The 16,126-nt window shown below is 36.3% G+C and overlaps 2 protein-coding genes across 6 annotated transcripts in view; both read right to left on the reverse strand.

Annotated features, from left to right (window-relative positions):
• Positions 1-1,350: 1,350 nt before the first annotated feature.
• LOC110833679 (AN1-type zinc finger protein 2A) lies at positions 1,351-7,202 on the reverse strand. Its single transcript, XM_022072024.2, has 6 exons — positions 6,526-7,202; positions 6,340-6,382; positions 5,351-5,534; positions 4,373-4,527; positions 4,156-4,276; positions 1,351-3,247 (listed from the first exon to the last, which is right to left on the reverse strand). Exons 1-6 carry the CDS (start codon positions 6,578-6,580, stop codon positions 3,083-3,085), a joined length of 723 nt encoding a protein of 240 aa, XP_021927716.1. The 5' UTR covers positions 6,581-7,202; the 3' UTR covers positions 1,351-3,082.
• A 1,061-nt stretch (positions 7,203-8,263) lies between these two features.
• The window catches only part of LOC110833661 (calpain-D), a 34,070-nt gene continuing 26,207 nt past the window's right edge, over positions 8,264-16,126 (reverse strand). For 3 of the 5 annotated variants that reach the window (XM_022071980.2, XM_022071993.2, XM_022072002.2), the window contains exons 10-12: positions 15,209-15,354; positions 13,869-14,047; positions 8,264-13,091 (exon numbers count right to left, since the gene is read on the reverse strand). In XM_022071980.2, coding sequence (XP_021927672.2) covers positions 12,911-13,091; positions 13,869-14,047; positions 15,209-15,354 — 506 coding nt within the window. In that variant the 3' untranslated portion in view covers positions 8,264-12,910. The remainder of the gene's footprint in view (positions 13,092-13,868; positions 14,048-15,208; positions 15,355-16,126) is intronic. The other 2 variants (XR_015534364.1, XR_015534363.1) reach the window with 2 other exon arrangements.

Here is a 16,126-nt window from a genome sequence, read left to right on the forward strand (position 1 = left end):
AATTTTTAACCAGGTACTGAACTATCAAGAAATACGATGCAATTAGTAATAAGCCACACTTCATCAATATTCATGCACCAAAAACTTACAAATTAACAAAAGTTATGCAGCTGAATGATCTTCAACCCGATGGATACCAAAATGAAGATGGAATGTTTCTAGATATACAATATAAACTTACACGTACAATACATAAATCAATATAATGTTATGTTACTGATCCATTATTCCATACAGTATATGAAGTGATTCCAAAATAAACTTTGCAACCTTCTCAGAATTGTTCAGATGGAAAATAAAAACAACTTTCAAAGGCTGAATGTACAGTGACAATCGCGCACAGCAAATATGAATGCTTTGATCACCTGGACACTGGGATCATGAGTCTGAATGCCACTTAAGGCATGATAGGTTGATCACCCATCTAAGGAGCCGTACCAAATGTCTAAGTAGCTTAGCAAACCAATGAGTAAGGAAATATGAACAGAACTCTGAAAAGATGAGGTATTCTTGACGTACGGTTACCATGAATGAAGATAAGACAGAATTCCAGTAAGGTACTCTATGATATTGGATACTGAGACAACCCGTTCTTCAAGTGCCTGAGCACTGCGGGTCCCAACTTTTTTCTCCCGTTGGCTTGATCTATGGACATTCGGTACGACTCCTCGGACGAGGGATCGGCCAGTCGCAAGGCCTCTACGTGTACACAGGACGGCACAACACAGAAAAACGCGGACAAACATCCGTGGCCTGAGTGGGATTCGAACCCACGGTCCCAGCGACCAAGCTGCACAAGGCCCGCGCCTCAGACCGCGCGGCCACTGTGACTCCTACTCAATGATGGGGGTAATTTATTCGATTTGCTGGAGAAGACATGACCAATGAATCTACTACGTGAAGTGCGCAACTACTGTCACGAATCAGAATCTGAAGTTAAAAAAGGATGAATCGTTCATACCTGTCATCCATTTCATTATTTTCATCCAAAAAATACATAAAATCAGAGGAAGGAGAGAAAAAAGAAAAGGATCATTACCTCATATTTAGATGGCTGTCTTTTGGGTTGTAGCGCTGTTTAGTTGGGTATAAATTTACCAATGTTTTGGAGGTACCTGTTGCCTCTATCATCAGGGAAAGTAACTATGGGACACTGGTAAACTACCAGACTATACACGATGCTACAACCCAAAAGACAGCCATCTTCATACTCGCTGCTGTGGGTACCTCAAATCCTACCTAGTATTTTCCTATCTGAAACACTTCCAAGTATGCGTAGATGCAGTGCATCATACATCAATCGGTAAAATTCTGGGCACTATGAAGAGTGGATAAAATAATTTTCAGAGATTTACTCCATATCACATTATATTTATACAAGAAAACAGTAACAGAAACCACAGCCTGTAGTAAAAGATTTCCAAAAAATAAGATGATCTGTGTATACAATTCAATATAAAAGCACATACAGGTCAAGACTCACTACATTATTCTGTATCAACTCTTTTGGATTGGCAAACATTTATTTCTTAATTCCTTCAAAATGTATATATTTCTAATACACAAAATTTTCAGACTCATTCCGTATGGGCATTGGTGTATATCTATTATCATTATTATTCTGTCTATTCACCATTTTACAGGGTATTTATTTCAATGTACCTGAGACAAACCTTGCACCTGAGGTACATAGTGAAGCAGTCATTTCTGAAATACATTTTGTTTTTGTAATAACGTGTCACACGCATTAAACATATTTGCATAAGGCATTATTATTATTGAATGGAATTGAATTATTATTATTATTATATCTATTCGCTATTTTCACCTGGGATGTTGCTCCAAAAATTTTGTAATCACTTTTGCTTTTACTTTCCACATTTGTTGTATTTTATTGTTATTAGCATCATAATCATCGTTATTATATGTGGATATATGTGACATTCGTATAACATTACAAAGCACGGCAATGGAAACCATTTTGTGCAAATTTTGGCTTTTTTTCTGGCGTTACTGCAAAAATAAGCTGAGTTTAAACGTGAAACACGTAAAAATAAAAGAAGCGTGGTTCTAAGTTTGGTACTGGACTAACAATCGCACAACACTACATATGAGGTAAGTCCAGAATTATGGATGTATTTTTAACAAAGAAAACAATGGAATGATCTAGGATGCGTTTTGCTGATCTGTATAAACGCATCAGCAATGCACCGTGTCACTTTGATTCGGAGCACAGTCTGGTCCATTTCAAAACAGCAAAAATCTTCCAGCAGAAGTTGGCAGTGTGACAGTTCTAAAGATTAATAAATGCTCTCTTTGTTACCAGTACAATAAACTATTTAAGTTTACATCTTACCCACATTTATTCCACAATGACCATTCACGCCAAATCCGCTTGACCCGTCGATAGCGTGCATTAATCGATGATTCATGGCTCGGATATAATAAAATCAGCCATCTTGCCAATAGGAGAGTTATTAGAAGACGCTGAAGAAATGCACAAGTTATCGAGAGAGACGTTTAAAAAAATACGGTGCATTTATTACACGTGTGACAGGTTTTTTCTGGTCCCGTAATACCTAGCGTAATATATAATTTAAGAAAGCTGTCTCAGCGACGAGACTAGTAGTTTAGATGCAGAAGTGATGAGTTTACTGCCCAATTATCTAGCGCAACACCCTAAATCAGAAGACTCAAGCTCGAACACTTAATTTTAAAGTGAAAGTTATCTTTCTATAATAGCTGGTGTTCTTGTAAACATTACAGAATGTAATTTAATTATTATTTATTATTGCATATTATTTTGATAAAATGTTATAGATATAAACAGAAGAACATCATGTAATGCTGTTCTCATTTATAAAAAAACAAAAAAAAAAAAACACACACAACTTCTAATTCTTTAATTATATTTCTCAATATTTATGCAACATAGTAAAACGTCGGTACTTTCTAGAAATATCCCTACTACTTTACGTACAATATATAATTCTGAGCTCAACTGAATTGACTAGAATTTTAAAACACGCAATTTGAAGCAGGTTTTGTTTCTCCGATATTTTCGTCCACCAACACTCGCAATTCAACACACCGTGCAATGGTCACGTGAAAATGTGGCAGATCTTCCCAACACGTTGCCTTCACGACGCTGCTGCTGCCCGTCGTTTCTTACGGTGACATTTGATTCTATACCTTGGGAATCCTCAAGTGAAAGTGCCAGCGCACGTGCCAAAGCTTCGTCTTCACTCTGTGTGAAATTATTATGCAAATACAGAGTGTCACGGGAATAAATGTCAATACTTTATCAGTTGATTCTTGGGAAAATTCTATGTTATATCAACATGGGTCTAATCGTTAACAGCAGATCTCAACACGAAGTTCAAATTTTATTGGAAGATGTACCTCTGGAATCAAGAATCCGGATGGAGCACCGCATCAATACGGCAGGGAGGTTACTACACGCCTAAATCGAAAGATTCGAGAAAGGTGGATTCGACGAGGAGGCCCTGTGACACGGCCACCCCATTCCCCTGACTTATCTCCGTTAGATTTATTTCTCTGGAGTTTCATCGTTTATCGGCAAGGAAAACCGGAAACCAGGGAAATCTATATCAAATCTAAAACTTCTTGACGATGGTGAAGAGTCAATTGAATACAAATTTCCTTGGATATTATCCATCGTCTAGTAAATATAAAACGTAAAACGACGTTTCGGAGATGGGTGAATAAAAATTTTCTTGGATATTATCCATCGTCTAGTAAATATAGTAGGGAAATCTAGCGTAACGGCTTTTGTCCTGAACACTGAGAGTGACACATGATGCGTGCAAATGAAGCAAGTTTTCTAGGCTCAGCGATCTCCGAGCGGGTGCCTAGAAGGATGTTTATTTGGGCGATGAAGCCAATAACAACAAGAAGGATCATGGGTAATAACAACAGTGAAATCACATCAGATGGGTTTGATATCAATAATTTGTGTGGCCACTGACAGATGGCAGCACCATCTATTTGGCATATTGAAAAGACAGACAGAACATGCCCATCAGGCATTCTCAGATTAGACTAAAGTGTAAAGAACTCTTCAAAAATTCATGTACGAAGGACTGCTAGTCGGCTGACACCAGATACACACCCAGGATTTGCTTTGCTACTCACCAATCCTCCTTGGATGATAGCCGCTGCATTCGGAGGTGGCACGGGTTTACTTCTCGTTAGTCTTGGAGCCTGATTGCTTGAAGACGTATAGAGTTTTGCTTGTCGGACCATCGCAGCTTCACTGGAGGATATAACAAAACAAAATGCGGAGAAAATAATTATTTATATCACAAAGAGTTGATAAATATGACATATACTGCGTATCAGCGTAACTTACACTGTCCTCCTCCTTGCTGCTCCTGCCGCACCCTCGCACTGATGATCTATCGGATGGCGATGTTTAAGACAAAAGTTAAACTTGCATTCACCACATGTCACCGGCACGACTTCCTTCACGTGGCAATTCCTGGCCGAACATTTATTCGTGAAAACCTGAAGTGGTACGAACGTAACAGAATATCAGCACAATTATCCTCTATTCCTGTTCGCTCTGACCTCTGTCTGGTGCTTGCCACACTAAAAATGGTATAACGCACAGGGTGATATAACTGGTATTTGCAAGCTTATCGCTACAGAAAGAATGTGATGTGACATAATTTTGCTTCTGGAGCTTTAATTAAACAGCAAGTATGAATAATTCACTTCTTGTTTCACGGAACACACTTTAAAAGTTAACACGTTAATGTCTTCTTAGTATTCTATCATTTATAAAGTTTGTCCCGCTATACGCCATGTAGGCGCTTGGGGGGAGTGGGGGTATAGCTCCTCTCTTTCTTGACCTCGGCACTAGATGGGCCAGCTTTACCCCTGGGAAAGGACCCCGGTATCCATTGTAGAGGCTGGGTGGGCCCCAGAGCCGGTCTGGACGCAGAGGCTAGAAGAAAAATCCTCTGCCCCCGTCGGGGATCGAACCCCGGTCGTCCAGCCCGTAGCTAGTCACTGCACTGACTGAGCTATCCCGGCTCATAAGAAATGCATTTAGTTTTGCAAACAGAATCAAATATTGGACCTCTTCAGTATAATACATATATTAAGGAGCGGATATGTTTTAAAATTCAACGAAAGTAGTGTCTGTGTTCATGTAAGGTAAACCACGTTCAGAGAGATGTAGAGAGGAGATGACGAGACTGGAGGAGGGTAGCTGAAACACAAATATGGGCAGATAGAGACTCCTACGTAAAAGTCAACCCATAAGCATAGGAGGAAGAGGACGATATGAGGAATATGGATTTAATCAGGCAAATCAGAAACTAACCTTTCTTCTGTCTTTGGCAGGAGACGACATACAGTCACTATCAATATGGGCACCAACGGCTATATCCGGCTGCTCTCCGCGCTTCGTAGGAATCGGCGTATTACACAGAGGGCATACAGGGACCTGAACATCTTTCTTGTATGCCAAAGGACAGTTGTGACTCATATAGCTTATATGTTCTTTGCTGCATAAATAAATAAAAGCAGAATTTATTTAATCTGCCAGCCATATTTATGTGTACATGTAAGGAATGATTTACACTGAAGCAAAATGTATTAAGTAACAGATGTCGCTTACAGAATTTCATTTCAATGTGAGCAATTCACATCAGAATGATGACATGCCACATTTAAAATCAGATTTGTATCTGGGAGCCTTCTACCAGCTATTCTGACAGGTTTAATGGTTTTCTTCAGTCATTCAAAGTAAAAGTTAGGTTAGTATTTCCAAATATGTTATAACAATCTCCTTCCAAAAATCTTTATTTATTCACCATTTATGATGAACTTCATATTACTCCATGCTACATAACCTACATAAACTAAATGACTGAAGTATCATAAATTACATGGCATATGGACAACCATGCAGTGAAAATTTTAGATAGTTGGTAAGAAAACTCATTATGAGTTTCTCAACTTGCCTTCATTAAATTAGTAACAATTATAATACCGAATTACTATTAGTTATCAAGTTAACATTTTCAAGCATGAAATATTATCAAAGATAAGCTAAAATGGAAATAAGAAAACCGAGAAACAAGTTCTGAATGGAAATTTCATGCCTGCTGTGATTTGGTGCTTACCTTCCACCCTCCCTCTAAGCTTCATGGAATTGTCTTGTCTTTTACAACCAGAAAAAAGTTTCCTAACCTAATGCACAATGGAACACATCAACTACTGAAAGAGACTCAGCAAACAAATAAATTCTAGATGTAATATTTCGCATGTTACATTAAAATCCTATATTACAGCACTTTTATTACTCACCAGAAAATATTTTCACAAGCATCACATTTCAACGGCAAGTAATCTGAAAGAAAAAAATTGATTTTATTATATACCTCGTTTCTAATGCAGCATAACGCCATTTTTAACCAAATATTATAGTAAGTACTGATACTGAGTACTTAAAACAAATTAATAAATCGGTCAAATTCTTCAAAATTGTCTTACCTAGCTGCTTACAAGTTGCATCTGAGCAATGCTGTCCCAAGTTCGGAAATTCCATCTTCGAAGTTAAACCAAAAATGTCTTCACTCTTTGGACGGTCGTTCTACATTAAACGCGTGTTCAAAATATTACTTGAATTTATACTATCTTGAAATACTTCCAGAAACATTCTTACGTGACTCATTTATGAAATATACCAGTCATTTCTACTTGATGCAATGTTCTACTACAACAAATAATACCAACATTCCCTTGTTCAAAGTAATGTTAATAAAACTTCTGCTTTTCTTCAGTTGCTAACTATAAAAATAATTTTGTACCAATATACAGATCTTGAAAAAATTAACACCAAACGTTTTATTATAACTTTCTGAAGCACATCTCACACTTGTTGAAAACATCATGCATATTCCGCAATAACCTCTGAAACAGTTGCCTGCGCATGAAAAATTTTCAAGTCATCTGCAACCACGAAGACACACAATTATTAATATTAGCTTGGTGCTAAGTCATAAAAAGTAACAATGTGGACGGCATTTACATATTTTCCAATCCAATGTGACTTTATCTGTGAATTCAGCTTGAGTTAAATATTTCCAGAATGAATCTCGAGACCACAAGCACCACGTAATCTGGTAGACTAGGTAATACCAACATACGAACATTGATGAATATTCAAATTGTGATCATGAACTTCCATACAGAAACATTGGCAACATGACTACCTAAAAACTTTGTTATGCATGTTTACTCATTTGCTTTGCCATGTCTTCATATAATAACTAAGGAGCCACTTGACTGATTTTCATAAAAACTTTACACTGTGAAGTTTTACTAAAATTTGTCAGACATTCAACTTTTGAAAAAAATAACAATGTACAATTCACATGGAAATCTACATGGATATCAAAACAACTTGTTAAAACATTTCAAAGAGCAATATAAGTTTCAAACAGACATTACAGGAAAAAATAAAAAATGTTATGCCTGAAAGGGCTGAAAAACTTATGGGTTTTAAACTAATTAAACAGAAGTCAGTATTCAAGAATTGAGAATGTAGATGCAGTAATGGAACAAACATGCAAGAATTGTTGCTAGACATACATTTCCTAACTTATTTCTTTTTAGTAAGAATAACAATTGTAAATTTCCTTCTTAGCACTGATTTGGAATCAGCTTGGACAGTGGAACAACGGTTCCGGAGAATCTGACGTAAATACGTCCCTGTAATGCAATGAAATGTAATAATTCTTATGTAAGATTAGCACAAAATTATCTAGTCTACGACGCACTTCTACAACCGATTCACAGCTCAACTCTTTCCGCAATATCGAAAGTGGATTGTTGATGGCAGTAATGTAACACAACAATGCCGAGTGAACAGATGACGTTTCTTAGGCAACATAACAATGCACGCAAACTGATCATTGTTGTCGGTCCATATTTACACATTGTTGATATGGATCTTACATGTTTTCCTTTCACTTTTTTGCCGAATGACCATTCCGTATAGACGTATTTACGTCAAAAGTCACAGTGTAATAAACTTTGAAAATAAATAATCACAGTAGATGGCAATTAGAGACAGGTATCACAAGTACACTAATGTCCTGAAGGGTAAGATAATCAACAAACTTTATAGTGGTGAGATTAACATTTTAATACTGAGGATAGTTTTGCTATAGAGTAAAATACTACAGCAAAATTGGCAGTGTTCAGATAAGAAAAAAAAAATACAATAGAAAATAAAATGTAACAAGGTAGTTTGAAATGTATTGCTCTTGTTTTAGGTCATATTAAAATAAATCAAACTGTAAAAATAATACACAACTTCAATAATAATAATCATATAACACAGTTCCAGAGCAAAATGATTCTAAAACAATGCTTGAGCAAAAACATATATGCATAATCAATAAAGCCATAAAAATACAGGAAAATGATACAACTATAACAGAACTAAAGTTAATTGTTTCTAAGATAAACACATCTCAGATTCAATATACATGTTTTGACTTTTAATATTAATTTCAAATATCAAAATCTGAGTATTATTATCCATGTTATTAAAATACTCTGACTATTGTTATATATTCATAGCTTTTTTTTATCAAAACTGGCTATGATATATGGGTTGTGAATATTTTTTAACAGGACATGTGATACTCCAAATAATAACCTCTGGTAAAACGAAGATGAATTATAATAACTGCATTACACATCCAGATTCAGTGCCACAATTCAAAGAATATCAACAATAAATTTTTTTTACAAGTTGTCGCGCATATATACAATTCACAACTTGCAATTCAAATTTAGTTTTTACTGACATAACAGAATATCTCATCTCCTGTATATTTACATTTTTCTACTCATATACAATTCTAACTGCAACTAGACATACAAAACTGTAACTCTTTCATCAATTTTCAGACAATCTCAATAAGAATTATACTTATAAATCTGAAAATAAAACTGGTTTACGTATAGCTTCCTTACATAAACTACATCAACCAATGGGCACTGAATAAAACAATATTTAGGATACTCAAATTATCTCAAAAAATATTTTTGGGTCACATTAGATAAAATCCGGAAGTAGAAAGTCTTCGGTCCGCAACAAATAGAGCTACCCAGATATTGCAGTGGCAAACCTACGTTATTAAAGAAAACAAATATATTATTTTAACCTTTATCACAGCAGAATAGGTATTTTAAGGTGGCAACTACAAATAAAGTTACTGGAAGCTATCAGTTATCACAACTGAGATTCTTGGCAACTCAAACATAACTTATATCTTATAAATACAATTATTTCTAAATATTTTGATCTGCACTGTAGGCGTACTATAATTCAAGTGTTAATGTTACTGTCACTTAATAACAATTCTTTACACCAAAATTATTCAAAATAAGAGAAATTTGGAACAAAACTTAACCTGCTCCAACAAATGTCCTCTGCACCCTGACTGATTATAATAAATGCTTCTTTATTCACGTCACGCCACGTTTTCAACACCTATTATTACTGAAATCAATTAATTAAAAACAATGAGAAATCTTGAAACCATAAATGCTTAGGGGATGAACTAGCAGATCTGTTGTACTCACCACCATGAGAACTTCAAATTCTACCTGAAACGAAAAGTTTTAATATTTTCCAAGTTGATAAAGGAAACTGTGTTACAAATTGTTAAAAACAAAAAAATTATAAATAACCCAAAACACTTATAATCAACAGAATTATTACAAATTTTGGGCATACCAAAATTTTTGAACCTGGTATGTCTTTTAAGTTTGCAATTTTGAAGCTGTCTAAATGTGCTTGATTTTTTCCCAATGAAAGAATAAATACCTAAAAAATAAGAAAGGTAACAACAGATTACGCCCCACTTAATGGTACCTGTACCTTGTCGTGGTGGTGGGGCTCGAGTACCTCAGTGACCCCAAGAGCTACTGGTAGGGCCTCCCTAGCCAGAGTGGTCGAGGGGGAGAGGTCAGACTAAGACAGGTACCCTGGTCCTCCAGGTTGGGGGTTGGTCGCAAGGCTAACAACCTTGCACCGTAAAAAGGAAGATGTTTCGAAACCTCGATCAAAGCCTCGGACAGACGGACCAAACAGAGGACCGAATGGAAGAGGAGAATTGAGGAGGCCATGGACCGAATGCAGACCGGAGAGCCATAGAAGAAGAAGAAGAGATTACCATGTTAAAACACACAGACATAAAATCTATTCACAGGAATCTGAGAGCTGTAAACATATGAACAAAAAATATTAATAACTATTATGCCATGTGTTAAGTTACATCACAAAATTTGTGATAATAATCATCATCATTATCTAGCAGCCAAAACGTTAGGCTACTTGTTGACCTCTCGGCACAATTGCACTAGGTCTCCTTTAAGATCGTCGTCAGTTGTTTAATCCACGTGGCTTGTAATTTTCATGATATTACTATTTAATCCTCACAATACCAAAGAAAACAATTTCAGCTGGAATGGGAGACATCCATTGATTTAGTAACAGAACCAATTATTATGCTTTGTGCACCTGTCAAGCTGCAAAGGATCACCAAAAAGATATTATATTCCATTACGTAAAAGTTATTATTGGCATCATAAAATTGCTGTCATAATCACACACACAATTAAAGAGAAAAGAAATAAATAAATGTGAAAATTGTTAACAAAATAAAAAAATAATGTAAATAGTTAAATATCTTGTTTTAAATGACTGTATCTTAATATTTGAGCACAACTACCCATATAAAATACATTCAGTTTTAACTGATCAATTCCTTTAATGCGATCACGTGTTACATCATAAAAAAAATTACTGTTCCATCATTATAATAGTGAGTTACGAATATGAATTGAACTGAACACTTAAAAATGCTAATTAAATTCTTAAAAATACCATATTACAAATTAATGAGCACGTGCACTTATTCCTTTCATATCTTTGGAGAGACATCACAGAAATTCAGTTGGTGATGTGTATGTGTACAGTACACAGTAAATCAAAGGTGTGTGTGATGAGTTGCTCTAACGTGCATGCGCACATTTCATTCATTCAATAACCGTGCTACTAAATTGGACTCTATTGCAACACTGTACAGTATATCTAAAAATTCAAAATTCAAAATTCAAACCTAACCTAAACCTTGCAATATCACGGCTTCTTAGTGGACCCCAAATTCACTTCCCAGCTAATTCCATGTAGGCCTATGGCAGACACAGCCAAGCTGGTTATTACTGCAATATGCAATACTCCACCAACATGAAACCAATTAACGGAACATGTACTGCACAATGGTTTATGGCTCTCAACTAGACCTAATAAGAAACATAACAAGATGAAATAAATTTGGTTAGTCAAATAAACAACCATTCCTTGCTACAGTAAAGGCCCACTGACATACCCAAATTCTTCCAACACCACTCTCATCATTACTCGTAGGTTCTTTAGCAATACCGCACAATTGTGAGGTTATGTAGCAATGATGTCTACATAATTTGGAAGGAAGCAGTCATAGCCCATTGGAAGGTATTAATGTGTCTGAAATTACTGAAAGCCATGAAATAATTCAGTGCATGAAGGGCCCCTTTCTCAGACCTCTTTCATGTCCTTCCCTCCTGATGGCCAGGCTGTGTAACATGCCCTTTGCCATATCCTGACTCCACTCCCCACTGGTCAGGCAGAGATTCTGCCGTGACTGGCAGTTTCCTGTATCTCAAATCAATTCCACATGCCCTGATGATGGAGGCAGCAAGGACCTCTGAAACGTCGGTAAACTTCTACCAAACTACATGGCACTACAACCCAGAAGACAGCCATCTTCAGACTGCTATGAAAATCTAAAATCCTACATTAACAGTATATTTATATTATATGCACCTTGTAGGTTTGAGTTAAGACGTGTTCTGAGCAACATTCAGCACATTTATCTGTGCCACTGATAACCGCTAACAATTTTGGACTTAAAACTGATGGAAACTAATTTTAATTATTCAAATGTAACTCATTCATTTTAAGCATAGCAATTTGAGTAAACTATTACACAATTCTTCTCTTGACATATCTACTTATAAAAAACAGTTCACTTTAATTATGACTTAACTATGCGTATCGTATTACACAAATATATCACGTAAAAAAAAAAGGCAATCAACCTATGTATGACTTTGAGCACACAATACAATTATTATAATCATCTCATCACACACATTATGACTGTACCACTGTTCACAAAGTGAATTGAGTTTTTTTGAGATAGACTGTACAGTCTATTAGCTTAGTATAAACAACTGTTGGGAAATCAGTATTTTCAATATATACACTATGGTCACCAACTATAAATAAAACCAATTAAATATCCATAAATATTCATTGCTTTCTGATATTTGTATTAAACAAGATATTTCTCATACTGTTTATCATATCAAATGGCAGTAGCTATATCACTGATGTCTACAGACTATTGTTAATAATAAGTTCACAGATTACAGGAATATATTAAAAGTCTATAGAACACTACATACAGAATACACTGAAAAAATCTGTTTCCCCAACATCTTCATAATACAGCTACTTACACGAAATGAGGACAAGGACCATGAAAAAATTCTTGCATTCGATAACAGGCCCCCCCCCCCCTTTTCACCGCAAAGTAGCAAATTTATTACCTACCTGTTTGTTACATAAGAAGATATTAAGATACCCCCAAAACTAAAATACTTTTTAAAGTTTTTGTCACACAATAATTATATATTATTAAATAACAAATTACAACTTTCAGATGAGCCCTTCTTGCAGTGGAGAGTAAAGTCTCTTCGGTCTGCTGGAACTGGCCGATGAGATCAATGTTTTCCGTGGCAATGGCTTGTGCTACGTGATGAGCCGTGGAGAATGTAGCCCCTCTACTTGTCGATCTATCGGGGGGCAATGACTTGTGTTGGGTGGTCCCCAATCATGAAGACCACTAGTATTGGCTAGTCTATGTGTGAGGCGGTGGGCGATCGAGAAGCCCCCACTCCCCTCCAGTTGGGTAAGCACGATAATAACTTGCCTAAATACAAATACGAGAGCAATTTTACATCAGGATATTCTTAAACCATGTCCAGAACAAAAGGGATACATATCAACTTTAATATATTTTATGACTGCAATTAATTAATTTATAATGCACTAATTTAATCTATGGGGACATTTTATCTTGGAAGTGACTGTATAACAATCATATCCTAAACAGTTTTTAATTATAGCTCCTGGAAAAGAAGGAATGTTGGAAGATGTATAAAAAATGGATTCTTCACAGGAGAATTTAATGGGGACAGGAAAGTCTTGAGATCTAATCCTTGAAGTTTATGAGATGAGTGACCGTATGTGATGCGTAAAAACAGTGCTCATAATCAGTTTATAAACAGCAGATATCAAGGGCAGAATATAGCAGGGACACCTGGCAGATAGATGGAAGAAAGAGACGTAATCCTTGCAACCAGAGAAACTGAAGGACTTAATCTGCGATACTGCATTACGATGACGATGAAAAGTGTCTGGGATATTTTTTCGTGATTTCCGACAGTGCAGACAATTTTTGTGCAAATCTGTACTCAACACTCTGTACACAACCTTCTGTAACTTCATATCCTTCATATACAAATATTCTCCTCATCGAGATAAAACCCAATTACTCACCTCCATCCAGTGCAAGGGTTTAGAATGCATTGCGGTATACCCCCACTCCCTCATACCTCTGCACGGTGAGGTCCTTTGTAAGTATGAGGGACAACTTTAATTTTACGTTACCATAATGTTAAGATAATAATGTTACCCGTACTCCCACCTGTGCAAAGGAGGCACTGAGTCAACGGTGCGTAGCTCCCCACGAGTTGAAACTACATTGTAGCTCTCTTGACAGTCGCACTTGACATGGATCCACTTGTTCTCATGACGGTTCTCCACCATGACAACGAGTCCAGCCCAACCCTTTGTCAGATAATATGCAGTCATCCCTTCACGGCCCTGAAATACAGGTATTACTTTTTGTAAAACACGGCAACAGACCAACAAACAACAGGAAACTGTTACTGTAATGTAATGTAAGAAATGCTGAAACACCAGGCTTACACAAGTTCTGTTATATTTAACTTTGCGTCCTGTCTTGATACGCGCGCTCACATTTAAAAGTAGCGAAAATGTGCCTATTGGCTTTCACCGTTTCTGTCTGCCCACAAGTAACAACTTCGGAATAGCTATGAGATTTTTATTAAGTTTGATAATGAGGGAGTATTACTGAAATTTTTTAACATATTTCATGTTTGGTTAAAATCAGATGACAATAATAAAACATGAAGATCTATGTGTGTTTCTGAAAGTGAAAGTGACTAAGTTTTAAAATCCCACAATTTCCCAGGACAAGACATTTACTGATATTTGCACTGTACACCAAGTTTTCTAATATTGGGATTATTATAAACTGAATAAAATTTTATTAGAAATTTATTAAAGTGTGGATTAAGAATTTTAAGATAAAAGACAGAGGTCCGCAGTGGCCGCGTGGTCTGAGGCGTTGGGCCTTGTGCCGCTTGGTCGCTGGGACCGTGGGTTCGAATCCCACTCAAGCCATGTTTGTCCGCGTCTTCTATGTTGTGCTGTCCTGTGTACGGGTAGAGGCCTTGCGACGGGCCGATCCCTCGTCCAAGGAGTCGTACCGAGTGTCTATAGATCGAGCCAATGAAAAGTTGGGACCCGCAGTGCTCAGGCACTTGAAGAACGGGTCGTTCCCAGTATCCCAGTAAGATAAAAGATATGGGATTAATTAACCCTATAAAGCCAAAGTTTGTCCAATTAATATTTGAGAATTCAGTCCCTACCATAAAGAAAACAACACTTCACCATTATAACTGGTTAATGTTGTTTTAAGGAAATAATCACTGTTTATATGAAACAATAAGTATACACTGTGGTTAAAATGCAGATTATTAAATGTTAAAGCAGTTGGTATACATTGTTACCACTAAGTTCTGAAGTGTTAAAATCACTTTAAAATATCATCAAATTAAATATTCCATTGACCCTTTTAGAACCGTGACTTAATAATTTTCAATCTACAAATGAGAGTTTGTTTTGAAACAAAAGCAAATATTTTCTTTGAACTTTGTTCAGTTGCACTTATCTACAGACCTCATGGCGCTGGCCCTTGGCAAGTGTGAGACTGATGATGGCATCAGCCAGCACGTACGCAGGCGGGGAAATCTGCTCTACGAGAAGACGTTTAGAGCTGTGTATCGCCAACACATACTCGGGGTAGCTAGCTGGATCATCCATTCCTGCAATAGTTTTTGCAATGGAATTTAGCTAACTTAAACAAATATGCATAATTTTTTCCTCCTCTTTTTTTTATATCTATTCATATAAAGAAAGTGATGGCACGCACATTTCAATCTATTCCTGCATTGCAGAGTAGCAACCAAACCAGAAATGGAGAAACAGAGAAAAGCGGATAAAATATTTCGTACATGAGGTAAAATACATTATCAAATGCGTAATTTTTTACGGCAGGTTTTTTCATACGTGTTTTACAGATGTAGAGGACACATTTTGTTTTGCCATACTAGAAGACATCTGTTAGTGGTAGTATAGTAGAGTCCTGATTATTTGACCTTTGGTTATCCAACACTCCTCTTTATCGGACATGCTGTGTTTCAAAACTCCATTTTGTCTACAGTCAACTCAGCATGTAGCACACGTTCTACAGTTTTTGTACTCAATTGATACAGATGTACTAGTGTTCAGACGCTGGGATGACCTTACTGCAAAGAAAATGAAGGAGGCTCAGAAGCTCCATTACCAATTTCTTGAAAAAATGAAGTCCTTCATTTACAAATTGATGTTATGTTACATACTATTATAGTCTGTGAGATTTTTTCATTTGACGTCATACTATTTTCTTCATAATTTAATAATATCGTAAACTAAGTTAATACTTACCACCATATTTCTCATTAGTCTTTAACATCATCCATAATTTTTGATTATCCAGCCATTGTTCAGTAATCTTTAGGTTGGATAATCAGGATTCTACTGTATGAGTAAGAATAA

The sequence above is a fragment of the Zootermopsis nevadensis genome, unplaced genomic scaffold, assembly GCF_977971745.1.
Source record: "Zootermopsis nevadensis isolate Lab colony 2312 unplaced genomic scaffold, Znev_1.0 Znev_ptg000001l, whole genome shotgun sequence".
Lineage (NCBI taxonomy): Eukaryota > Metazoa > Arthropoda > Insecta > Blattodea > Termopsidae > Zootermopsis > Zootermopsis nevadensis.